At 40.9% G+C, this 27,276-nt stretch overlaps 1 protein-coding gene across 5 annotated transcripts in view; it reads right to left on the bottom strand.

The window, feature by feature from the left end:
• The window catches only part of ALMS1 (ALMS1 centrosome and basal body associated protein), a 137,686-nt gene that overhangs the window by 92,646 nt on the left and 17,764 nt on the right, over positions 1-27,276 (bottom strand). For all 5 annotated transcript variants that reach the window (XM_070429484.1, XM_070429487.1, XM_070429486.1 and 2 more), the window contains 7 exons: positions 23,642-23,837; positions 18,306-18,423; positions 16,782-17,149; positions 15,398-15,520; positions 15,024-15,142; positions 14,783-14,917; positions 11,386-11,527 (listed from right to left, as the gene is read on the bottom strand). In XM_070429484.1, coding sequence (XP_070285585.1) covers positions 11,386-11,527; positions 14,783-14,917; positions 15,024-15,142; positions 15,398-15,520; positions 16,782-17,149; positions 18,306-18,423; positions 23,642-23,837 — 1,201 coding nt within the window. The remainder of the gene's footprint in view (positions 1-11,385; positions 11,528-14,782; positions 14,918-15,023; positions 15,143-15,397; positions 15,521-16,781; positions 17,150-18,305; positions 18,424-23,641; positions 23,838-27,276) is intronic.

Genomic DNA, 27,276 nt, shown 5'->3' with positions numbered 1-27,276 from the left:
CTGGCTGCTTTAGTTCAATTGGTTGGAATGTTATTCCATACACTAAAAGGTCACAGGTTCGATTCCCAGTTAGGACACATAACCAGGTTGTGATTTCAATCATTAGTTGGGATACATACGACAGGCAACCTATCGATGTTTTTTTTTTTTTTCTTTCTCTCTCTCTCTCTCCACCTCCCCTCCCCTATCCCTTTCTCTCTAAAATCAATAAAAACATGTCCTGTGAGGATTTAAAAAAACAACCAAACCTGGTTCCTGTACCCCCCATCAGAAAATTAGATTCCATTGGTCTGGGGTAGACCCTATCTACACTAATAAAAGGGAAACATGGTAATTAGCATACGACCACTACCCTTTTCATTGGCTAATCAGTGAGTATATGCAAATTAACTGTCAGCCAAGATGGCGGCCAGCAACCAGGCACTGAAGCGAGCATGAGGCTTGCTTGCTGCACACTCTAACATTCCCCGCCTCACTTGCCGGCCTCTAAGCTGCAACTCTAAGAAACTATGTACTATGTTGCAAATAAGAAGCTAAACAAAACACCAGAAACCAGCCGACTGAAAGCCAGGTGGACCGAAACATTGTATCCATGTTTTCAGCAGCAAGGCCTCAGAGCTAAAGCTGGCCCAGAATAAAAAAAAAAAGAAAACAAGCAGCGGTTGGAAGCTTTAGTCACTCGCCAGCCGGAAAACAGCCCTCAGCCCCTCACCCAGACTGGCCAGGCACCCCAGTGAGGACCCCCACCCTGATCCAGGACACCCTTCAGGGCAAACCAGCCGGCCCCCACCCATGCACCAGGCCTCTATCCTATATAGTAAAAGGGTAATATGCCTCCCGGCACCGGGATCAGCGTGACAGGGGGCAGCTCCCAAACCCCCTGATCAGCTCTGCTCTGTGCCTGATAGGGGGGAGCTCCCCAATCCCCTGATTGCCCTGCGGCTCTGTGTTTGACAGGGGGAAGCACACCAACCCCCTGATCAGCCCTGCTCTGTGGGTGATAGAGGGTGGCGCCCCAACCCCCCTCCACGGGCCTTGCTCTGTGTGTGACAGGGTAGAGCCATAACCTCCCCATTGGCCCTGCCCTGAGTGTGACAGGGTGCAGCGCCCCAACCCCCTGATCCGCCCTGCTCTGTGTGTGACAGGGGGCGGTGCCCCAACTCCCCTATCGGCCCTACTCTGTGAGTGACAGGGGGGAGCTCCTCAACCCCTTGATTGAACCTGCTCTGTGTGTGACAGGGTACAGAGCCCAACCCCCCTGATGGGCCCTGCTCTGTGAGTGACAGGGGGTGGTGCCGCAACCTCCCCATCGACCCTGCCTTGAGTGTGACAGGGGGCGGTGCCCCAACTTCCCAATCGGCCCTGCTCTGAGCCTGACTAGGGGCTGCACTTAGGGATTGGGCCTGCCCTCTGCCACCTGGGAGCAGGCCTAAGCCAGCAAGTCGTTATCTCCCGAGGGGTCCCAAACTGCGAGAGGGCACAGGCCGGGCTGGGGGACCCCCCCTCCCCCCGCACCCCGAGTGCACAAATTTTTGTGCACCGGGCCTCTAGTACATTAGTATAAAAGAACAAAAGAAAGAAAGCTTTTCTTCCTTGGGACTTTATATTCTAGAAAGGAACCCTAAAGAAATCCTATATAATAAAAGCCTAATATGCTAAGTGTCCAGTCGGCCGTTCAACCAATCAAAGTGTAATATGCTAATGATATGCTAAGGCTGCTCAACCTCTCACTATGATGTGCACTGACCGCCAGGGGGCAGATGCTCCTACTGGTAGGTTAGCTTGCTACAATGGTCCAGCCGATTGGGGCTGAGTGAAATGGGCCAGACATACCCTGGAGCCCTCCCGTGGTCCCTCCCTGGCTGGCCAACCTCCTGCGTCCCTCTCTGGCCCCGATCGTGCACCAGTGGGGTCCCTTGGCCTGGCCTGTGCCTCTCGCAATCCAGGACCCCTCGGGATGTCAGAGAGCTGATTTCAGCCCGATCCCATAGGCCAGGCCAAGGGACCCCACTGGTGCATGAGTTCGTGCACTGGGCCTCTAGTACAGCGGCTGCCTACCTTTCAGACCTCAAGGACCACCAATAGTCTGTGGACCACCAGTTGGAGACCCCTGCTCAAAGGTTTCCTTACACTAGCGGCACCAACCTTTCAGACCTTTTGGACCACCAGTGGTCTGTGGACCACCGGTTGGCGACCACTGTTCTAGTAGTCAATTAAAGACACCAATATTTACAACTCAAAGATAATTATTACAAAGCCATTTAAAGCAGCAATCTAATGTGTAAATAATTTAAATACTCAACAACAGAACTATAGATTAAAAATGTCAGTATAGACATTTGATGAAATATTATGCAGATCTTTTGGTGATTTTTAAAGAATTTTTAATGTGATGTGAAAATGCTATCTACACTGGGATTTGATTTCACACTCCTTATAAGCTAACAAGTTAGCCTTTTACTGTGTCATGTATGCTAGCAGAAGATATGACACTCCTCAATTACAACAAAATATTTTATTCCATGGCATAGCAAAGAATCATTAGCTTATTTTCATGGGTTTCTCTTTTCCCCAAGTCCTACAAGGGCAATGCAACATGGCTCAGACAGATGCTATGCATGCAATGGGTTTAAGTGGCTCGGCTGATAAGTGTACCCATTATAAGATATGTATTTTTAACTATATGAAACTGTAAACTCTAAAGGTTACACTAAGAAGTTTGAACTTAATTCTGTATGGCATAGGGAATTACTGACAGACATGAGCAGACCTGTATTGTAGAAATACAAGTCCTGGATTGGAAAGGGAATACAAAAGTGTAAGCAGTGCTGTCTCATCAAACTTTCTGCAACAATGGAAATTCAGTATATTGTATTGTCCAAAGATAGTAAATAATTCTAAATAAAAATAGTTCTAAATGGCAGAGGAAAATAAATGAATGCAATAGAAATGGCAAGATTTGACAAGAAATGCATTCATTCATTTGTTCATTCAAAAAAATAAATTGTTTACTATGGGCCAGTCACTGTTCTAGATGAAGAAAATAGGAGCAATAAATAAACGGACAAAGTTTAATTTAAAAAAACAAACACACAATAAGTAAATTGGCAAAACATATGGTAGCAAAATGACTGATACATCCAGCAAATATTAGCTGTACTTTACAAATAAAAAAATTAAGTTTCAATGATAACGATTTAACAGTGTTGGTCAATATAAAGATCTTAGATTCTAATTCAGCAGGTCTGGGGTGGAATCTCAAATTCTGCATTTCCAACAAACTACCAGGTAATACTCAATATTATTGGTCCTTAGATGACATTTTGAGTAACAAACATATTTTCCTAGAGTTGTACAGTGAGTAAATGACAAAAACAGACATTTTAGCTGTCTAATTCTAACTAAATATTCTGAACTTTTTTTACTACAACTGAGTGCCATTCTAAACCCACTGGTGAGCTTCAAATAAGAAGCTGGAAATAGAATGGAATGAGAACTGAACTGTAAAGTAAAAAAGTAGAAATACCAAGTATTAACTTCAAGAAAACTAAAAGAAAATAATGTACACTGCATAGTAACTTTAGAAGGATATGAGTTATGAAATTTGTGAGGAAAAAAAAGGCTCAAGAAATTAATAAATCAAAACATATTAATGAGCTGAACAACTAATGGGTCAAAGAAGAAATAAAAAGAGGAAAAAAGTACCCCCAAGACAATTGAAAATGGAAATACAACATCCCAAAACTTAAGGAATATGATAAAAGCAGTTCTAGGAGGGAAGTTTATAGGGACAAGTGCCTACATCAGGAAACAACAAACGTCTCCAATAACCTAACTTTATATCTCGAAGAACTAGGAAAAAAGATAAAGCCCAAAGTTAGCAGAAGGAAGGAAATAGAAAAGATCAGGGCAGAAATAAATGCCAAACAAAGACCGAAAAGGTCAACAAAATTAAGATATGATTCTTTTAAAAGATAAACAATTGACACACCTTTAGCTAAACTTACCAAGAAAAAAAGAGACAGGACTCAATTAAAATCAGAAATAAAAGAAAAGAGATTCAAAATAGTGGCAGAGTAAGTAGAAGGTACACTCACCCCCTCCCAGAACCAAATTGAAATTACAACTAAAATAAAGAATAATCAACTGCATAACCAACTGAAGATTAAATGAAGAGAAGTCTTATAATCAAGGATTTACAGAAGAAACAACACCGAGACTGGTAGAAAGAGTGGAGACACAAAAAGGGCTGGCCCCATTCCCTTTTTGTGGTAGCTGAGATTCTAGAGGGTATCTCAGCTACAAAGGCTCCCCCTCAGGAGTGTGGGGTTCTGACCCCACACCAAGCATACCAGCCCAGAGCACCAGAGCTGCAAAGAGGCGCCACATAACATTTGGCTGTGAAAATCAGAATAAAAAAAACAAAACACATAGAAAACATTAAAAAACAATGAAGAGCCTGGCCCACATGGCTCAGTGGTTGTGTATCAACCTATGAACCAGGAGGTCATGGTTCGATTCCCAGTTGGTGCACATGCCCAGGTTGCAGGCTTGATCCCCAGTATGGGATGTGCAGGAGGCAGCCAATCTATGATTCTCTCTCATCATTAATGTTTCTATCTCTCTTTCCCTCTAGCATCCTCTCTGAAATCAATAAAAATAAGTATTTTTAAATGAAGAATACAATAACTGAAATGAAGAACATACTAGAAGGAATAAATTGTAGGTTAAATGAAGCAGAGGATGGAATCAGCCATTTAGAAGACAAGGTAACAAAAAACTCCCTTCCACTCTCTAAAAAAAAAAAAAAAGAAAAAGAAAAAAACCATGGAAAAAATATCCTCAGGTGAGGATTAATAACAAAACAAAACAAAACAACAACAAAACTGGGATAATTTAAAGGACCTGTGGGACAACATGAAGCATGATAACATCTTCATCACAGGAATACAAGAAGGAGAGGACAGAGAGCAAAGAACAGACGCCATATTTGAAACATTACTGGCTGAAAACTTCCCTAATCTGGTAAAAGGAAAAGATACAAAAGTCTAGGAAGCACATAGAGTCCCAAACAACATGAACCTAAAGAGATGCACACAAAGATATATCACAATTAAAATGGCAAAGTTTAAAGACAAAAAGAGAATCTTAAAAGCAGGAAGTGAAAAGACAGTTGTCTACAAGGGAATGCCTATACTGTTAAGTTGATTTCTCAACAGAAACATTTCTGGCCAGAAGAGATTGGCATGAAATATTCAAAGTGATGAAAAGCACCCTCGCCAGTCTGACTCAGATGTCCAACTGTTGGCCTACAGACTGAAAGGTCTGGGGTTTGATTCCAGTCATGGGCATGTACCTCAGCTGCAGGCTTGATCCCTGGCCCTAGTCAGGGAGGCAACCAATTGATGTGTCTTTTTCACATTGATGTTTCTCTCTCTGTCTCTCCCCTCCCTCCCACTCTCTCTAAAAATCAATGGAAAAATATTCTTGGGGGAGGATTAACAAGTGATGAAAAGCAGAAACCTACATTTTACCTAGAAAGATTATTATTTAAAATTGAGGGAGAGCCCTAACCGGTTTGGCTCAGTGGATAGAGCATCGACCTGCAGACTGAAAGGTCCCAGGTTCAATTCCGGTCAAGGGCATGTACCTTGGTTGCAGGCACATCCCCAGTAGGAGGTGTGCAGGAGGCAGCTGATCGATGTTTCTCTCTATCATCGATGTTTCTAACTCTCTATCCCTCTCCCTTCCTCTCTGTAAAAAATCAATAAAATATATTTATTTTAAAAAATAAAATAAATAAATAAAATAAAATAAAATTGAGGGAGAAATAACTTCCAGACAAGAAAAAAGTAAAGGAGTGCATCACCACCAAACCAGTATTACAAGAAATGTTAAAGAGTCTTCCGTAAGAACAAAAATAACCAGAGAAACATAGTTATAAAGAATAAAATGACAATAAATACAAACCTACCAATAATCACTTTAATTGTTAATGGCTTAAATGCTCCAATTAAAAGACATAGGTTAGCTAAATGGATAAGAAAACACAACCGATATATATACTAATACTAGAGGCCTGTTGCAGGAAGATTCCTGCAAGAATAGGGCTTCCTGTGGCCAGAGCAAAGCAGAGAAGGGAGCGAAACCCGCCGAGGTGTGCTTCGCTCCCGCCTCCACCACCCCTCTTGCTTCCCTCCCACCTCCGCCACTCGCTTGATTCTCTGCAGTTTCCCTCCCTTCTGCAGTGCTTGGCTTCCTTCTACGTTGTCTTTGCTCCGTGCCTGTGTATGCAAATTAACCGCCATCTTTGCTGGGTTAATTTGCATACTCATCTGATTGGCTGGTGGGCATAGCGGAGTGGCACCAATTTGCATGTTTCTCTTTTATTAGTGTAGATATACTGTCTACAAGAGACCCACCTCAGAATGAAAGATACACACAGACTAAAAGTAAAGAAATGGAGCCCTAGCTGGTTTGGCTCAGTGGATAGAGTGTTGGCCTGCAGACGGAAGGGTACCAGGTTCGATCCTGGTCAAGGGCACATGCCCAGGTTACGTGCTTGATCCTCAGTAGGGACCAGGTAGGAGGCAGCTAATCAATAATTCTCATCACCGATATTCCTATCTCTCTCTCTTCCTCTCCCTTCCTCTCTGAAATAAGTATAAATATATTCGAAATAAAAAATAAAAATAATAAGAGTAAAGAAAAGATATTTCATGCAAATGGAAATGAAAAAAACAGCTTGGGTAGCAATACTTATATCAGACAAAATAGACTTGAAAACAAAACAGAACACTAGGCCCTAATCGGTTTTGGCTCAGTGGATAGAGCATCAGCCCATGGACTGAAGGGTCCAAGGTTCCATTCCAGTCAAGGGCACTTACCACAGTTGCAGCCTCAATCCCCCGGCCCTGGTCGGGGCATGTGTTGAAGGCAACCAATCATGTATCTCTCACATCAGTGTTTCTCTCTGTCTCTCTCCCTACCTTCCATCTCTCTCTAAAAATCAATGGAAAAATATCCTCAGGTGAGGATTAACAAACAAACAAACAAATAAAGAAACATTACATAACTAGAAGCCTGGTGCGTGAAATTTGGGGACAGGGGGGTCCCCCCTCAGCCCACCCTGTGCACTCTCACAATCCAAAACCCCTCAGGGGATGTCCAACTGCCTGTTTAGGCCCAATCCGGAAGTCGGTCATCCCTCTTGCAAACCGGCAATGCTGGCTCCTAACCGCTCACTTGCCTGCCTGCCTGATCTCCCCTAACCACTTTGCCTGCCTGACTGATCGCCCCTAACCACTCTGCCTGCCTGACTGCCTGATTGCCTCTCCTAACCACTCTGCCTGCCTGCATGATTGCCCCTAACCACTCGCCTGCCTGCCTGATCGGCCCTAACCACCCTGCCTGCCTGTCCAATCATCGCGAACCATTCTGCCTGCCTGCCAGATTGCCCCTAACCGCTCACTTGCCTGCCTGATCACCCCTAATTGCTCTTCCTGCCTGCTTGCCTGATTGCCCCTAACTACCTGCTTGTCTGTCTGCTCAGTGCACATCATAGCGATCGGTCGTTCCGCTGTTCAGCCAATTTGCATATTACCCTTTTATTATATAGGATGATAAACGGAACTATCCAAAAAGAGGCTATAACACTTACAAACATTTATGCATTCAACATAGGAGCACCTAAATACTAGTACATAAAACAAATCTTGCTGGACATGAAGAAAAAGATTGACAGTGATCTACATATATAAAAGCCTAAGCAACCAAATGACCGGTTATTATGATCACCGGGGGGCAGACGCTCAATGCAGGAGCTGCCCCCCGGTGGTCAGTGTGCTCCCACAGTGGAAGCATTGCTCAGCTGACGGTGGCAGGCCAGATGCAGGGCTCATGACTGGTGAGCACTGCTGTGGCAGCGCGAGTCTCTCCCAATTGGGACTAACTGGGCACATGCCCGTGGCAAGTGCAGCGGGGTGGGGATGAGCGGGAGTGGCAGGCAGGAGCAACAGGCGGCGTTGGACTCCCAGTTTCAGCCCAGTCCCCACAGGCCATGCCAAGGGACCCCACCAGTGCATGAATCTGTGCTCCAGGCCTCTAGTACAATCATAGTAGGGAATTTTAAGACGTTCGAAATCAGTGGATAGATCTTCCAGACAGAAAATCAACAAGGAAACACAATGGTCTTAAATGACACACTAAATAAAATGGGTTTAATTGATATCTTCAGAGCATATCACCCCAAGCAGCAGAATGTACATTCTTTGCAAGTGCACATGGAACACATGTTAGGAAACAAAATAAGTCTCAATAAATTTAAAAAGATTAAAATCATATCAAGCATCTTCTAGGACTATAATGGTATGAAACAAGTAACCAATCACAAGAAAACTGAAAAACACACAGACATGTAGGCTAAATAACATGTTACTAAATAATGAATGAGTTGACAATGAGATCAAGGAAGAAATCAAGATACCTTGAAACAAATGAAAATGATAATACAACAACCCAAAATCTATGGGACATAGCAAAATCAGTCCTAAGAGGAAAATTTATAGCATTACAGGCCAAACTCAAGAAATAAGAAAAATCAGCCCTGCTGGGTAGCTCAGTTGGTTAGAACATCATGCCAATATGCCAAAATTGTGGGTTTGATCTCTAGTCAGGGCACATACAAGAAGCAACAAATGATGCATAAATAAGTCAGACTACAAATCAGTGTTTCTCTCTGGCTCTCTTTCCCTCTTACCCACTCTAAAAGTCAGGTGAGGATTAAGAAAAATAAATAGCACACAAATAAGTAAATAAATAATACTGGAATATCACCAAAGAACCTAAAATATCACATTAGAAAATATTCATTCAACTCAATAAAAAGCATTAAAGAAGGAAAAGAAGAACAAAAAAGACATGAGACATATGGGAAACAAAAAGTAAACCAGCCCTGACCGGTTTGGCTCAGTGGATAGAGCGTCAGCCTGCGGACTCAAGGGTCCCACGTTCGATTCCGGTCAAGGGCATGTACCTTGGTTGCGGGCACATCCCCAGTGGGGGGTGTGCAGGAGGCAGCTGGTCGATGTTTCTCTCTCATCGATGTTTCTAACTCTCTATCTCTCTCCCTTCCTCTCTGTAAAAAATCAATAAAATATATTTTAAAAAAATAAAAATAAAACTACAGCTAGGTTGAAAGTAAAAGGATAAAAAAAGATGTCATACAGACAGCAACCATAAGAGCTAGAGCAAGTATACTGATAAAAGGCAAAATAAAGCTTTAGGACAAAATATGTTACTAGAATTAAAGGTCAATTTATAACCACACAAAGAAAGTTAATTCATCAAGGTATATGACATTATAAATTATAAAATATAAGCATAAATGAATTTAATATCATATCTCAAAATGTTTGAAGCAAATCTAACAGAAAAGAAGGGAGAAACAAATAATAATATTTGGAGACTTCAATACCTTACTTTCAGAAATGGAGAAAACAACTAGGCAAAGGATCAACAAGGATACAGAAGACCGGAACACTATAAATCGACTAGAGCTAGCAAATACGTATGTATAGAACACACCACCTAACAACAGCAGAATGCACATTCTTCTCAAGTGCAAACTGTACATTCTACAGAATAAACTATATGTTAAGACATAAAACAAGTCTCAATAAAATTTAAAACCTGAAATCATACAAAGTATATATTCTCCAAAAAATGGAATGACATCTCAATAACAAAAGGAAATTCGTAAGTATGTGAAATTAAACAACACACCTCCAGATAACCAGTGTCAACAACAAAGAAATATTACAATGAAAATTAGGCAATATTTAGGTGAATTAAAACAAAAGCATGACAAACCAAAACTTAAGGCATGCAGCTAAAGCAGTGTTTAGAAATTTATCTATGTAAACACCTGCATTAGCAAGATCTCAGATCAATAACTTAACCTTTTACCTTAAGAAACAGTAAAAAGCTCAAACCAAAACTGAAGCAAGTGAAAGCATGAAAATAATAAAGCCTAAAATGGTAGTAAATGAAATAGAGATTTAAAAGGTAGGAGGAAAAATTAGGAAAAGTAGAGAAACCAATTTCTTTGAAAAGTTCAACAAAAATTGACAAAATTAAGCTAGACTTACGAAAAAAGATAACTCTCCAATTACTAAAATCAGTAACAGAAGAACATTACTACCAACCTCACAATTAATTCCTTCCCATTATTTTCTATCTTTCTCAAATAAACAAAAAACATACACATAAAACGTCCTTTCTTGAGGTTTAGGCCACACATAGCTTTAATACCATCTTCCATCTATCTTGTTCTTACAACTCCCAGTTGCTCCCATTCACTTTTTGAAGACTTCATGTCTGGTGCACAGGTTTTCCTAAACCCAAAACCCCACAAAAATCAGAAAATATTTAAACATAGTTAATCCAAAAAGCTAGCCTCAAAATCTCAATTTACTTTATCCCAGTGGTCTTTTATTCAACTTCTAACCAATCCCCTCAGGGCCAAGCAATGGATCTTATCACCCTTCAAAATGATACACATTTAAATGTACTAACTCACTCTTGACCAAAATTACCCATTCTACCAGCTCTCTCAGTAACTCATACCCACCTCATGTATTCAACTTCGTAAATAAACCTGTTCCTTCATTTTCTTCCAGACTAACAATTCTCCTGACTTCTTTTCTTTCTCAATGCAGGCTGAAACAAATAGCTGATAAACTCTTCCCTCCCTTATTCCCTTCCACTGCTATCCTTCCACCACACACAAATCCCTCTACGAAGGATCAATCCTGTAATTAACCTTCTCCATTCCTGAGTTTCAGTAGAGAAAAATGAGAGATGCTATACAGGCTGACATTATAAAATCATTTCTGACCTCAACTGACTTCTCAGAAATACCTGAAAATCCTTTAGCTTATCTTTAGTCAGTTCCATCTCCTATTCACTTCAACATAAATTCTGAGCCTTCACCCAAGTCACTCTCCTAAGTCCCTAAAACTTCTCCTCCTGTCCCCACCACCCATAGCAGATAAGATTACCTTGCTTTCTGCCTTAGAACTGAGCTCTCAATTTCCTCTCTACAAATTTACTGTCCTCTCGTGCTCAATTAATTTTTTTCCCTTCAAATCACAGAAAGGAATATGGAAACCAACTGACACTAGTTCAGACTTGCCCATGTAATTCAGTTCTAAACACTGTCATGAAGAAAGCAATTAAATCAAAAGGTTCATCTAATGAAAGAGACCTATACACTTAATCCAAAATTAATAGTACCGCAGGAGTTCAAATATAAAAAAATAGCCATAGCAAGGTATTTTTAACAAGCTAGTCATAAGGACATTTCATATCACCTTTTCCACATACCTGGTAAATATTTGAGGGTCTTTGGCATAATCTCAGGAGATACCCTCAACATCCTGAGATCTGAAGAGTGATACTCCAACTCTCTGGTTGGTTCATGAGGAACAAATGGAGGAAATACAGATGAAAAAGACCGACTAATGTCCTATGAAGAGAGATTTTTAAAAAAAGAAAGATTAATTTTAGACATAATCTGTTAAAATACAGACTTCACTTTATGAAAATAAATACTAAGCAGTTATACCAGTTCCTTAAGATTCTATTTCCAATCCTCCTGAATACATATGTAGGTCATATCTTGTTTGGTCAATTCCAAAAAGGCTCTCTAAATTATTCTGAGGTTCTGGAAGTCTACCTGTATAAAAGACCTAGAAGTGTTTTTCCTCTTATGATAAGTATGATCATTGCAGAATCTGAACTATGGCACAAGGATTTTTTTAAAAGGGAGAAGTGTGTTGTGGAAAGGAAAAAAGAAAAGGAAGTACGGGAAAACAAAGATTTCTAAGAAATGCACAAATATTTAGAATAATAAAAGCATGGGAAAACTGTATCTATGATCAGTTCCTAAAAAATAAAAGTCCTGCCCTAGCCAGTGTGGCTCAATGGATAGAGCGTCAACCCACAGACTCAAGGGTCCTGAGTTCGATTCTGATCAAGGGCACATACCTCAGTTGCAGGCTCAATCCCAGACCCTGGTCAGGGCGTGCAAAAGGCAACCACTCAATATATCTCTCTCATATCAATGCTTCTCTCTCTGTCTCTCCCTCTCCCTTCCACTCTCTAAAAATCAATGGAAAAATATCCTCGGTTGAGGCTTAACCAAAAAAAGAAAAACAAGTCCTCAAATTTCTTGAAACAAAAGTTGTGGGAAATTTAAACTGATAGTGAAGTAAAGGTTAAATGCTGGCAACAGCTGTATTAGAGGACATAAATGGGCACTTTTACCACTATTTTTCAACTGAAATATTTTTTTAAATTAAATCTTTACTGTTCAGATTATTACAGTTGTTCCTTTTTTGCCCCCCCCCATAGCTCCCCTCCACCCGGTTCCCACCCCGCCCCTCTGCCCTTACTGTCCCTCCCCCCGCCCCCCCCCGCACTGTCCTCATCCATAGGTGTATGATTTTTGTCCAGTCTCTTCCCGCACCAACACCCCTTCCCCCGAGAATTGTCAGTCCACTCCCTTTCTATGCCCCTGATTCTATTATATTCACCAGTTTATTCTGTTCATCAAATTATTTATTCACTTGACTTTAGATTCACTTGATAGATGTGTATTTGTTGTTCATAATTTGTATCTTTACCTTTTTCTTCTTCTTCCTCTTCTTAAAGGATACCTTTCAGCATTTCATATAATACCGGTTTGGTGATGATGAACTCCTTTAGCTTTTTCTTATCTGTGAAGCTCTTTTCTGACCTTCAATTCTGAATGATAGCTTTGCTGGATAAAGTAATCTTGGTTGTAGGTTCTTGCTATTCATCACTTTGAATATTTCTTGCCACTCCCTTCTGGCCAGCATAGTTTCTGTTGAGAAATCAGCTGACAGTCGTATGGGTACTCCCTTGTAGGTAACTGACTGTTTTTCTCTTGCTGCTTTTAAGATTCTTTGTCTTTTGCTCTTGGCATTTTAATTATGATGTGTCTTGGTGTGGTCCCCTTTGGATTCCTTTTGTTTGGGGTTCTCTGCGCTTCCTGGACTTGTAAGTCTATTTCTTTCATCAGGTAGGGGAAGTTTTCTGTCATTATTTCTTCAAATAGGTTTTCAATATCTTGCTCTCTCTCTTCTTCTGGCACCCCTATAATTCGGATGCTGGTACGCTTGAAGTTGTCCCAGAGGCTCCTTACACTTTCTTCATATTTTTGGACTTTCTTTCTTTTTGTTTTTCTGGTTGGGTGTTTTTTGCTTCTTCATATTTCAAATCTTTGACTTGATTCTTGTGATCCTCTGGTCTGCTGTTGGGAGTCTGTATAATATTCTTTATTTCAATCAGTGTATGCTTAATTTCTAGTTGGTCCTTTTTCATATACTCAAGGGTCTCACTAGACTTATTGAGGGTCTTACTAAATTTATTGGCAGTCTCACAGATTTATTTAATCTCACTAAATTTATCGGCGGTTTCTAGAAAATTCTTGAAAAACCTTATAACCGTGGTTTTGAGCTCTATATCCAGTCGTTTGCTTTCCTCCATTTTTTTCATTTGTGACCTGTTTCTTTGTCTCCACATTTTTTGTGCTTCCCTGTGTTGGTAGAGTGGCTTTGTGTGCTAGGTGTCCTATAGGGCCCAGTGGCTCAGCCTCCCCAATTACCTGAGGTGGACACTCTTGGTGCACCCCTTTGTGGGCTGTGTGCACAGTCTTGTTGTAGTTAAGCCTTGATTGTAGTTGGTATCACTGGGAGGAATTGACCTCCAGGCCAATTGGCTGTGAGAATCAGCTGTGTCTATGGTGGGAGAACTTCTGTGCTGAAGACACCCTTCTGGGGCAAGACTTGCTTCAGTGGGGCTTTGGTGCTCACTGAGTCTGCCCTCTGAGTGTGTCCCTTATGGATCTGAGGAGTTGTAATTGGATGGTCCCACTCTGACCACTGGGTACACTGGCTCTTGGATCTAAGGAGGTGCTAATTTAGCCTCTGCCTGAGGCTACCCAGCAGGAACTACAGAGATATCTGCAGATTCCTCTTCTTTGTTTGGAGGTGCCCAGATGAGGCCCAGCTGTGAAGCAATGCAAGCTGCTGTGGGGCCTGGGACTTTCTTTTGGATGTTCTGGGTCTCTCTGACCCAGCTGCAGTTTGTTAGGTAATTTTAGATTGCAAAGGGCCAGGTCATTCATATGCAAAAGCCTCTGGGTGGGGTGGGTTCTCAGGGAACCAACAGGGTGGAGCAAACAGCTATGGCTGATCCTCAGCCCTGCCCTAAGATGTCCCGGTTCTCACTGTTCCGTGGTAATTGCTGCAAGCACCTCTTAGAGAAAGCCACCCTCAAGTTCTGCCCGCTGCCAGACAGTCCAGTTTCTCTCCATATGAGTCTGGGTCCCCAGAGACGCACCCGAAACTGGCATTCAGAGTAGTTGGGAGCCTGTGTCTCCCTCCCGATTGAAAAAGACAGCCGTGTCCTTAGTTGCCAGCCCTTTCTGCGTGCGCCTCCGTAACTCTGCACTTTACTTCCGCACCTCCTCTGAGTCTCAGTGTGCTTTTCTCTTTCCTTCTAGTTGTAGAATTTCCACTTGGCCAGCCTTCCTGTGGTTCTGGATGATGTCCGTTTTGTCTTTTAGTTGTATTTTTGAAGTGGTTGTGCAAGGCAGCAATTTCCGGTGTTTACCTATGCTGCCATCTTGGTTTCTCTCCTCAACTGAAATATTTCTTTCCCTTCCCCATAAGAAATGTCAAATAGAAAAACTTACAGGCTCTTCCTCCGATGGTAGTTGTAAAGCAGATTGCCAAGGCAGGGAGACATCACAAATTTCTAGATCATCAAGCATATTTTCTAAATCTGCTAGCTCAATGCACTTCCCAGTCAAGTCACCTTGGTCACATATCTGGGAAATAGTAACAAGTAAAATAAAAACAAGTAACAATGCCATTTTCTGAAACAAGACTGGAAAAGACCATGTTTTCCCCAACTATCATTTTATTGTGTCTCACCTCTCTTTGTAGTTCAGTAGATCTTTCACTGCATACAACAGCATTTTCATCTAGGCTACAGCATTCAATATCATCACCCAGAGAATAGATGTCAGATCCAGCCTTCCTCTGCAGACCCTCTACAAAACAGGAGTCATTTTGCATAATTGTATGTATTGTAAAACTGGATTTGGCACCCATAGGCCAAGGAATTTCACCTAGGCCTATGTCCACTTTCAGCAATGTTTCCTGACCAACTATAATTAATGATGCAGCACTGATCATTGGTAAAGTACCTTATTACTTTGCATCATATGTCATCAAGTTTGCTGAAAAGCTGCTTCCTATATCTGCAGATGGACCTTCAATGACATGACTAGAATTTACATTCTTACCCAAAATATCGTTTGAGGAATCTGCAACTTCTTCAAAGGTTTGCTGCTTTAAATCTTGCGAAAACAAAGAATCTGAAGTAGATACTTCCAATGGGTAAATAATGTTTGAAGATCCTGCCTTCTCTGCAAGGTCAAGAGCAGAAAAATACTTAATCTTCCCAATGGGAAGAAATGGTTCATTGTCTACATCACACTGAAATAAGGCTGACTGTGTTTTGCAAAGACCAACAATCTAACTGAGATTTTTCACTTAAAGACACATATGACTTAATCTCTGGAATAAAAGAAAGTGGCTTAATTAACATTTCCTGAGGAGCACTGGGGAATGATTTTATATTAGGAAACCAGTATAGGGAGCTAACATCATCATCACTTTTATGCAACAACGGCTTTGAAGCTTCTGGTTCAAACATGCTGGGAGTAGGATGATAGCATGAATGACTAAGTTTATCAACGAAACAATTTTCATCTTTGTAATTTAATCGGAAAATATCTGAATGGTTTGGTTCACCTTCTTGGCTATCATTTGTCACAGATTTATTGATGTCAGTTTGGATTTCATTTACTGTACTCTCTTCCTTGGAAATCTCAATAGAGGCAATAACTGCCTCAAAGGCTACCTTTGCAGTAGCATCAACATTTCTACCTCCAAAAGCAGCACTTGCCTTTTGGTTTCTTTCCTCTTGAAAATACAGTTGTTCTGATATCTCATTCAAGCTGGATGTAATAGTCTGAAGAGGACCACCAAAAGTCTCTACATAGAGATATCATGTCCCCTGGAGAGAGTATGTGTTTCTGAAACTTTTAAGGAATTATCAGGAACTATAACATTCTCAATATATTCTACTTCTGAAGATCTGGGACACACCTCTGAAAATAATAAAGTACTGCTATTCTCCTTTAGTTCAAAACATTAAGATCATTCTTTTCCCAGACCTTCATTTCTTTCATAACACTCCAAAGAAACCATCTTTTGTTTCATCTCATTCTCAGCTGGAGCCCTTAAATACACATTCTCAAAATGACTACCAGACATCACTCTTTTCTAACAAGCAATGCAAGAAAGAATATGACATTTTATTATTAAAATGAGGAGCAATTTCAAGTGAAAAAGAAACATGATCCTTACTGACTAGACATGTTTCTGGATGGTGTGAAGCTCCCTGTTTGGTCCATGGCATAAATAAAAAGGGGGCATTAAAATTGTCACTCCCCTCAGGACTTTTATTTTTATCAATTGGATCAGATGAATCTGAGCAGGAATCATGGTCCTTACTGGTTAAATATTTTTCTGACTGCTGTAAAGCTTCCCGTTTCCAATAGTGCACATCTGAACAAGAAGCATCAAAACTGTCACTTTCTTTAGGAGTTACATATTTATCACCTGTATCAGATGAAGTTGAAAAAGAAAATTGATCTTTATCAGCTAAATTGGTTTCTGGCTTCTGTGTAACTTCTTGTATCTTCCATGACATATATGAACAAAGAGCACCATAACTATCAGAGTCTTTGGGCTTTTTCAGTTCATCAACTGTATAGGTTAAAACAGTCGCTTCTTTGGTTTCTTGCTCAGGATGTAAAAAAGAGCCCTGAGACTCAACATCTGTACTCCCTGTAAGTGTGTGCTGAGATACATTAAAGCGACTGTTAACTAAGTCTGAAGCTACTTCTGAGGTTGCCTGGAATAAAGCTTCACTAACTTCCGCCGGTCGAGAAAACCCTTCAATGTCTTCGGACTTACCAGGAATTCCCCTGAAAATATACAATTTAAAAAAAAGGTTACATATTTAAAACACTTATTTTTTTAAATACCAACATGAAAAAATACAAAATTGTTATGTCACTGATATCAAGGTTATTTCCACAATGTGTTGAAAATCAAAGTTATAATTTCAAATTTTTTTAAGATGACTAATGACTAAACACGGCAAATTTTTATATAAACAGAAAAGTGCACTACCATCTGTGACCCTGATATTTCTCAGACTTCTCTAAAACAATATTGTCAAATATATGAGTAGTTTCATATTGGCAAAAAAATATTTTTTAAATGAACATTTAAAATTCATTTAACCTGCATTAGCTCTTTTACTAGTCATTTATTATGCTCTTGAAAACCACTTAAGAAGTTATCTACTCCCCCCAACCCCCCCACCCCCCAAAAAATACAACAGTAATCTAATCATTGGCTGACTATTGTATACAAAACACTTTTCATAAAAGTAATTTAAAAGTAATATATAGCAGAAGGGCACATTAGTAAACACCTAGTTTTTATTTTAAGGTGCTTTTTTTTTTAAGTTCTAAACAAGGAAAACTTATATTTTTGGATAATTCCAAATGTTTGAGAATTCCAAACTTGTCTCCCATCATGACTATTCTTAAAGGATATTAATTTGGAATAATTATTAATTTGGACATGTTTGTTAGAAAAAATCTTATTACTTCATATTCACAGCTATAAGGTAAGGAAAGATAACAAGGCTCATTCACTATCAGCTGACCAAAATGAGAGTGCCAAACAAGTTAGTGACCATGAAATAAATGCTTTTTACAAAATGGGATTGGGTGATGAAAAGCAAAAGGGGAGATTTATAAAAAGAAAAATCCAGTGTGCCTTCTAAATTAAAATATGCCTGAAAAGCTAGAATATATTAGAAATTATTTTTAAATACACTACAGTAAACTGGCTTATTTTTACACCTACATGTTATTATGCTAAACTGATATGCATCATGTCTTAACTTAGGGACATGTTACCTTCAGAGTGTGAGCTGAAACTATCTAACCCCTACCCCAAAGTCTCAACTTAGGCTGAAGTCATTAATATTAGTAACAACTAAGAACAAGAAAAGCAAGAGTAGAATGGTTACATGAAAATAAAAATAAAAATAAAAAATCATCCTACCTCAGAGGTGCAAAATCTAGTCCACTTTGGTGAAATATGGAATCAGGCCCAATCTCTTGGTCTTGTGTCAAACATGTCAGCAAAGGCAAATCAGGAGAAGCAAAGTTGTCTTGTATGACTGCAAAGTTTCAAATATAAATATGTTGGAAATACTAAAAATAACTGCTTAGCAATCACATAATACTTTAAAGAACCTAAACATGCTGCCATCTGAAAATTTCTACAAACTTTACTATAACAACATAACAGCAGCAGCAACTACCTGACAAGGTCCACACACTAAACATACAGTATTTCACTTAACCCTCATGACAACCTTGAAGGATGGGTATCATTATATCCATCTTAAAGGTAAGGAAACATGATTACATAACTTAAGAAATATTAAGTAATTTGTCCACATTTAAAAAGCCTAAGTGGCAGAGTGAGATCTGAGCCTAAGCACTAACTTTTTTACAAGTGCTCTTAACCATTATGAGTGCTTCTTTCCATTGTATATCAAAGTGTTTTCCATGGGCTCCTGGGCATCCCTAAGACAATCTCAGGAGGTGCCAAGGGTCAAAATTATATTCAAAATAATATTAAGGCCCTAGTAGATGACGCACCAGTTGGTTGGTGCGTCATCTCATGCACCAAAAGGTTGTGGGTTCGATTCCAAGGCAGGGCACAGTAAACTGGCTCATTTTTACACCTACGTGTTATTATGCCAAACTGATATGCATCATGTCTTAACTTAGGGACATGTTACCTTCAGAGTGTGAGCTGAAACTATCTAACCCCTACCCCAAAGTCTCAACTTAGGCTGAAGTCATTAATATTAGTAACAACTAAGAACAAGAAAAGCAAGAGTAGAATGGTTACATGAAAATAAAAATAAAAATAAAAAATCATCCTAGGTTTCGGGTTCAATCCCTGGTCGGGGTGCATACGGGAGGCAACTGACTAAATCCACATTAAACAAAAGGTCTTTAGAATCTTCAGTAACTTTAAAGTGTGTAAAATAGTCCTGTGACCAAAAAGTTTGAGAATTACTGATTTAAGGGGGAAAAAAACTGTTGTGAATTCCTGAATGCCAACCTAAGTAATTATTAGAATGCCCTTGAATGTATACTAAATATAAAGTCAGTATTCTCTTATAGTATTTACACAACTACAAAACAAAAAATTAAGCATTAATAGAAACAAATCTGTACAACCAACAGGATCTGTACAGCATCCTATTTAGTATTAATTTAACTGGATGGGTGATATTTTGCTAAAACTAAATGGTTCTGTCAATATGCATATAATTCTGTTGCTATAGTTTACTTAATTTCAGAATGCCTATAATACTGTACACCTTCCCTATCATAACCACCACACTCTTGTTTTAATCTTTAGTCTGTCTGCTTTCCACCTAGATTGAAAACTCCATGTCTGTTGTATTCACAGCGGTATCTTCAGTGCCTAGCAAAATACCTGCTATACTTAGTAGGCATTCAAAATAGAATTATTACTTATTTAATGAATGATTTAATTAAAAATGAGAAACCTTTACCACCAAGGACTAACTGGCATGATTCCTCTTTGGCCTTTGCTTAGAGACTCAGTCTTAATCCTTCATAATCTAATTTCATAACCTTCATAAGTCCTCCAACCCTCTAAGAATCCTAAGGTCTTTTAACAAAGACCCACATTTCCTCACATTTGGACACTGTAATAGCTTGGACCACTCTTTTTTGAGATATCTGTCTTGGCACTGGTTTTCAATATGACATTTGCCATTGGTGAGACTAATATACTCCACAATGACTACAGTATTCATGCATAACAAAACAGCAATTATAAAATTTCCTCGGCCATCAGATCCAGGGATCTGCTCTAATAATTTAAAATGTAAATGAGAAGCTAGAGCTATACAACTTAATGTTAGCAAAAGTTTTAGAAGCCAGACACACAATTTCCTACCCAAAGCTGAAATTATTTTACTAAAGAATTTTGCTTGACATTTTGCCATGACATAAGCTCACTTCTTTAAAAAAACATTTTGTTATTAATATTTTTTAGAGAGAAACGGAGAGGGAGGGAGGGAGGGAGGGGGGAAGGGAGAGAGAGAGGAGCGGAGAGAGAGAGGGGGAGAGAGGGCAAGAGAGAGTTCCATGTGAGAACAAAACATTGATGGGCTGCCTCCCTAATGTCCCTTACCAGGGATTGAGCCCACAACATAGGCATTGTGCCCACAACTGGGAATGGAACCAGCAACCTTTCAGTGCAAGGGATGATGCCCAACCAACTGAGATACATGGACCAGGGCTAAGCTCACCTTTTTACTGTTATACTAGAGGCCTGGTGCATGAATTTGTGCACGGGTTGGGTCCCAATAGGGGCTGTCTTGCCCAGTCCGGGGGGAGGGACCACAGGAGGTTGGCCGGCCAGGGGAGGTAGGCTGTGGGAGCACACTAACCACCAGGGGGCAGCTCCTGCATTGAGTGTCACCCCTGGTGGTCAGTGTGTGTCATAGCTACCGGCCAGTCATCCAGTCATAACAGTCACTTAGGCTTTTATATAGATAGACTAGAGGCCCTATGCACGAAAATTTGTGCAAGAGTAGGCCTTCCCCCAGCTGCCGCCACCAGCTTCCCTCCAGCACCCGGGACCCAGGCTTCCCATCTCCAGCCACCGGCAAGCACCCAAGACCCGGGCTGCTTCCCTCCTCTGGCCACCCGCAGGCAGGCACCCGGGACCCGGGCTGGCTTCCCTCCAGCCGGGCTTTGTCAGGAATGATGTTCGAAAGATGTCTGGTCTAATTAGCATATTACCCTTTTATTATTATCAATAGCCTTTCCATTATTAAATGGCTGTAGTTCAGTGGTTCTCAACCTTCCTAATGCCGCGACCCTTTAATACAGTTTCTCATGTTGTGGTGACCCCCAACCATAAAATCATTTTCATTGCTACTTCATAACTGTAATTTTGCTACTGTTATGAATCATAATGTAAATATCTGATATGCAGGATGTATTTTCATTGTTACAAATTGAACATAATTAAAGCATAGTAACTAATCACAAAAACAGTATGTAATTATATATGTGTATTCCGATGGTCTTAGGTGACCCACAGGTTGAGAACCGCTGCTCTAGTTGAACGTTCTTTCTTATATCAATATCAAGTCTAAAACAACCCTATATATTCTCATTTTAACCTCCTGATTAGGATTAAAAAATCCTATATAACTAGAACCCTGTTGCACGAAGAGATTCGAAGAGATTAGTGCAATAGGCCTTTCCTTCCCCTGATTGCCAGCACTGGTTTTCCTCCGGCACCCGGGACCGAGGCCTTCAGTCTTCGCTGCTCTGGCCCGGAGCCTTCAGTCTTCGCTCTGCCACTTCGCACCTTCGTATGCAAATTAATCACCATCTTTGTTGGGTTAATTTGCATACTCTCCTGATTGACTGGTGAGTATAGCGGAGTGACAGTCAATTTACATGTTTGTCTATCATTAGGTAAGATAAGAATATGCTAATTATCCATTGTGCTGTAATGTAACGACCAATCTACAAGTGGTGGAGAGCTACAGGAAGGCAGGGCAGCGAGCTATGAGCAGTGGGAGGGCTACCAGCGGCGGCGGGTGGGTGGCCAGCTGAGGCAAGCAGCAGTGAGCTACTCACGCACGGATTCGTGCGCAGGGCTACTAGTACTTTTATAAAAGGCCAGGTAGTAGATATTTTAGACTTTATTAGTCATATATGGTTTCTATTGCATATGCTTTTTTTGTTGTTTTTACAATCCTTTTAAAAATGCAAAAACCATTCTTAGTTCATAAAAAAATAAGGCCTTGACCTGTGGTCTGTAATTTGCACGCTCCTGCTATACTCCATTAAAATACTCATACGTGATACTGTTAGTTTCTGTTTACTGGATCGTCTTCCCAAAAGAAGAGTTAGCTTTCATCTATATATTCCTAGCCTCAAAAACATACAATAGACACTTAGATATTTGTTAAATAAGTGAATGAAAATAAGCTGCTTCCACTTTAACATGATAGCCTTTTGAAAACATGATCATAGCAAAGCTTCTTTCATCTACTGTCATAGCCATTTCTTCCCACAAAGAAACACTAATGTTACCAACATATTTCTTAAAATGTGAAACTAAAATTACAGTTGAGTTTGATGATCCACATCACAGAATTCATTGGCACTAATATTTTGATTTGGATAGCATTAGCTTATGTTTGAAAAGAACTTAAATTAACTCCTATTCATGCTCCTTTAAAAAACTCTTAACTTCACAGTTGAACCCATTTCTTTGACAAAAGCGAATTCTTAAAACTGTGGAGCTGTATTTTTTTTTTCAACTTTTAAAAACAAAATCTGAGGAAAGGAAGAGCAAAGAAATATTTGTCTGAATTATGATTTAGGCATGAAAGAAGTTTAAATTACTATATTTGTTTAGCATTTTTATATATCTGCAATGATCCAAAGTAGCAAAAGTACAATTTATTCTATCTCCTACTTTGATGATTTGAGAGGTAAAGTATTCCTTTTGTAAAGAGCTAATAAATTAGTTCCATATACAACAAAGCAGTAAGATCTACCTCAAACAAATCATTTAACCTCTGTATCCAAATTTTTGGTTCTGGAAACTGAGAATAATAACATATGCCATAATCAATTCTAAGAATCTAATGAGGTAAACATGAACATTTGTTTTTTTGGGTTGTATTTTAAGGAGTATGGGTCTCCATTGCCAAGTAGTCAAAGGATAACACAGGCCCTAGCCAGTTTGGCTCAGTGGATAGAGCGTCGGCCTGCAGACCAAAGGGTCCCAGGTTTGATTCCGGTCAAGGGCATGTACCTCAGTTGCAGGTTCCTCCCTGACGTGGGACCTGGTTGGGGCTCGTGCAGGAAGCAACCAACTGATGTGTCTCTCTTACATCGATGTTTCTCTCTGTCTTTCCCTCTCTCTTCCATTCTCACTAAATATCAATCGAAAAATATCCTCAGGTGAGGATTAAAAATAAAAAATAATAATAATAATAATAAAAGATAACATGATTTACCCCAAGAAAAAAATCCACAAATTCAGGACTGAGAAGGTGTACCTACTAGAGAGAAAGTTATCAACTTTCTGCCTTCTGTGAGCAATAGAGTATGATAAAATGAGGGGCAGATGCACATTTAACATAACTGCACAAGCTGTGGAAACCAGAAATAAGCTAATATCTTTGAGTATATCTTTACAGAACTCCTTAACTCAAGAAAAAATTTAAATGGACTTGCAATCTGCCAAAAGTAAATATTTTATAAATGTGAGGTATTAATACTAGTTTGAAGGAAAAAAAGAGGCCTTACCTAGCAATGGAGAACAAAAGAGACCTCTGTTGTGTTTCTTTACTTGATTTTCTGATTGGGTCAATACACCCTCCTCCACAGAGAGGAAGTCTGCCACATCTGTCTCTTCCTCTCTCACAATAAACCTGGTCTGAGATGTATCCGAGGTGTGGGAAGAGTCGATTTCTTGAGGAAGAAAATGCCAAGATTCTGTTCTCTAAAACAATAATTTTGAAGGAAAATGTACTAAGTTATTAACTGAATTAACATATTTATTAACATTTCTATTAAAATGTCCACTCACATAGCTTCCCATTTGATAACAATCTCATCAAAGTTTATAAAAAGTAAAGCTTTTCTTTCTATTTTTCCCAAAATTAGCTATATTTTAGACCTCTTTCCCATTACTACTTATCTCGTAATTTGAATCTGCCAGTGAATCTTGAACAGTTAGTTCTCATCATTAAAAGAGTAAATTTGGGCCCTGACTGGTTTGGCTCAGTGGATAGAGCATCGGCCTGTGGACTGAAGGGTCCCAGGTTCGATTCCGCTCAAGGGCATGTACCTTGGTTGCAGGCACATCCCCAGTAGGGGGTGTGCAGGAGGGAGCTGATCGATGTTTCCCTCTCATCGATGTTTCTAACTCTCTATCCCTCTCCCTTCCTCTCTGTAAAAAATCAATAAAATATTTTTTTTTTTTTTAAAAAAAAAAGAGTAAATTTGGGCCTGACCCAGTGTGCCTCAGTGGTTGAGCATCGACCTATGAATCAGAAGGTCAGGGTTCAATTCCTGGTGAGGCCATATGCCCAGATTGCATACTCCATCCCCAGTAGGTCAATTCTTCTGAGTGACACCAACAGCAATCAAGGCTCAACTACAACAAGACTGTGCATAAGCCCACAAAGGGATGCACCAAGAGTGTACACCTCAGGTGATTGGGGAGGCTAAGCCACTGGGCCCTATAAAACACCTACCACACAAGGCCACTCTATCAACTCAAGGAGACTTAGCAGCTACCCAATACATAGAAACAAACACAGGGAAGCAGCCAAAATGCAGAGACAAAGAAACATGTCACAAATGAAAGAAATGGAAGAAAACAAACTACTAGATATAGAGTTCAAAACCACAGTTATAAGGTTACTCAAGAATCTTCTAAAAACCTCCAGGGAACTTAGTGAGACCTTCAAAGACCTTAGTGAGAATGCCAAAAAAATGGAAAAGGACCAGTCATAAATTAAGCATACACTGACTGAAATAAAGAATAATATACAGGAACGGGTTGAGTGAACTGTGACTCTTCCAGTCTCAGCGATACTATAGAAAAGCTGGAGTCTCTGATATCAATGTAGGAAATGTAATATATTCATTAGAGATAAATTATGGTCTTGCTGGGGTTGGCTACATGCAGGTCCCTGACCCAACAAAGTCTGTGAGCACACCATACTTTGTGGCCAGGTGTGTTTTGTGTGCATGCGTGAATCCTCACAGGAGGATATGTTTTACTGATTTTAGAGAGAGAAGGGAGAGGGAGAGAGAGAGAGAGAAACATCGACGTATGAAAGAAATATCCATTGACTGCCTCCTGAATGTGCCCTCACCAGGACGGAACTCACAACCTAGGTAAGTGCCCTGACGGGGATTGAAACTACAACCCTTCAGTGTACAGGAGGATGCTCCACTGAGTGAGCCACACCAGCCAGAGCAGCAGGTTCATTCATCACATAACCCACGGCTTATGGCTGCAGCTGCTGAAGGACGGGAGTGTGACCTGCATCCTTCCAAGTTCTCTGTCACTAGCCAGGTAGTCAAGCCAGCAGAATGAGAACCAGGAAAAGAACCACAGTTCACCAAGGACACGGCCACCGTGAGGAGCAATGGGATTCTCCGGGGACCACAGGGGCCAACGCACCTGCCTCCCACGCACATGAGACCGGCCTGACGATGGGCTCCCTGGCTGGAGCAGACCCCTCAAGCTCGCCCAGATTCCGGGAGACAGAAAACCAAGTGGCATCTCCGGAACCAATGCCTGGCAGCCCAGAGCAGCCCAGGGGAAACGCACCTTCTATTCCTTACGTACAAGGATCATTCTCATCTCGGAAATCCTAAAGACCCTGCCGGTGGCATCCCACATCGGGATCGGGACCTGCAAAGACCCCAGGCGAAAGCTCCTGCGGCCCCTGCCCCTGCCCCTGCCCCTGCGCACTGGGCCAGGGCCTCGGGGCACCGGGAAGACACCTGCGGGGAAGGCCTCGCTGACCCGGGACATCCAGGCAGCTGCACTCCCACCCCGGTCCTCAGGGGGAAGAGGCCTCGGGCCACGTAGCCCACTCTGGTTGGATGCTCCAAGGCCAGGAAGCGGCGCCTCACCCAGGAAAGTTGGGAGACTGGAGGTGCGCGAGGGCCGATCCCCGTCCTGGGGTCTTACAACCGGGCCTGGGACTCGCTGGATGCCCGAACTTCAATCGTTCCGGGGAGGTGGGAAGGCCCGGCCCCAGAGGTGGTGCAGGAAGGAACCAAGGAGGGAACCACGGCTCGCTGGGCTGCTTCCCTCCCACCCTGGCTTCATCAGGAAGGATGACTGGAATAACGTCTGGTCTAATTAGCATATTACCCTTTTATTATTATAGATTAGCCTAATATGCTGCTCTGATCCTTAGTCTGTATCCATTCTTTTTTTTTTTTTTAATATAGGTTTTTATTGATTTCAGAGAGGAAGAGAGAGGGAAAGAGAGATGGGAACATCAGTGGTGGGCGATTGGCTGCCTTCCGCAGGCCTCCCACTTGGGGTCGAGCCCACACCCCAGGCATGTGCCCTTGACCAGAATCGAACCTGGGACCCTTCAGTCCGCAGGCCGACACTCTGTCCACTGAGCCAAACCAGCTAGGTCTGTAGCTATTCTTAAAGTGAAGTAAACCTCATGACTGGTAAGCATGGTAAAAAAAAAAAAAGAATAATATACAGGGATTCAACAGTAGACTAGAGGATCCCGAGAATCAGGTCAATGATTTGAAATATGAGGAAGCAAAAAACACCCAACCAGAAGAGCAAAAAGAAAAAAGAATCCAAAAATATGAAGATAGTGTAAGGAGCCTCTGGGACAACTTCAAGCATACCAACTTACAAATTATGGGTGTGCCAGAAGAAGAAGAGAGAGAGCAAGATATTGAAAACCTACTTGAAGAAATAATGACAGAAAACGTCCCCTACCTGGTGAAAGAAATAGACTTACAAGTACATGAAGCTCAAAGAACCCCAAACAAAAGGAATCCAAAGAGGACCACATCAACACATATCATAATTAAAATGCTAAGGGCAAAAGACAAGGAGAAAATCTTAAAAGAAGAGAAAAACAGTTAGTTACCTACAATGAAGTACCCATACGACTCTCAGCTGTTTCTCAACAGAAACTATGCAAGCCAGAAGGGAGTGGCAAGAAATATTCAAAGTGATGAATACCAAGAACCTACAACCAAGATTACCCAGCAAAGCTATCATTTAGAATTAAAGGTCAGATAAAGAGCTTCACAGACAAGAAAAAGCTAAAGGAATTCATCACCAATAAATCAGTATTATATGAAACTAGGGGCCCGGTGCATGAAATTCATGCACTGGGGGTTGGGGGGAGCCCCTCAGCCTGGCCGGCACCCTCTCG

The sequence above is a fragment of the Myotis yumanensis genome, unplaced genomic scaffold, assembly GCF_028538775.1.
Source record: "Myotis yumanensis isolate MYYU_CA2020_CCGP unplaced genomic scaffold, mMyoYum1.0.hap1 SCAF_11, whole genome shotgun sequence".
Lineage (NCBI taxonomy): Eukaryota > Metazoa > Chordata > Mammalia > Chiroptera > Vespertilionidae > Myotis > Myotis yumanensis.
Note: the sequence above shows the minus strand (reverse complement) of the source record. Positions and strands in the feature narration are given on the sequence as shown.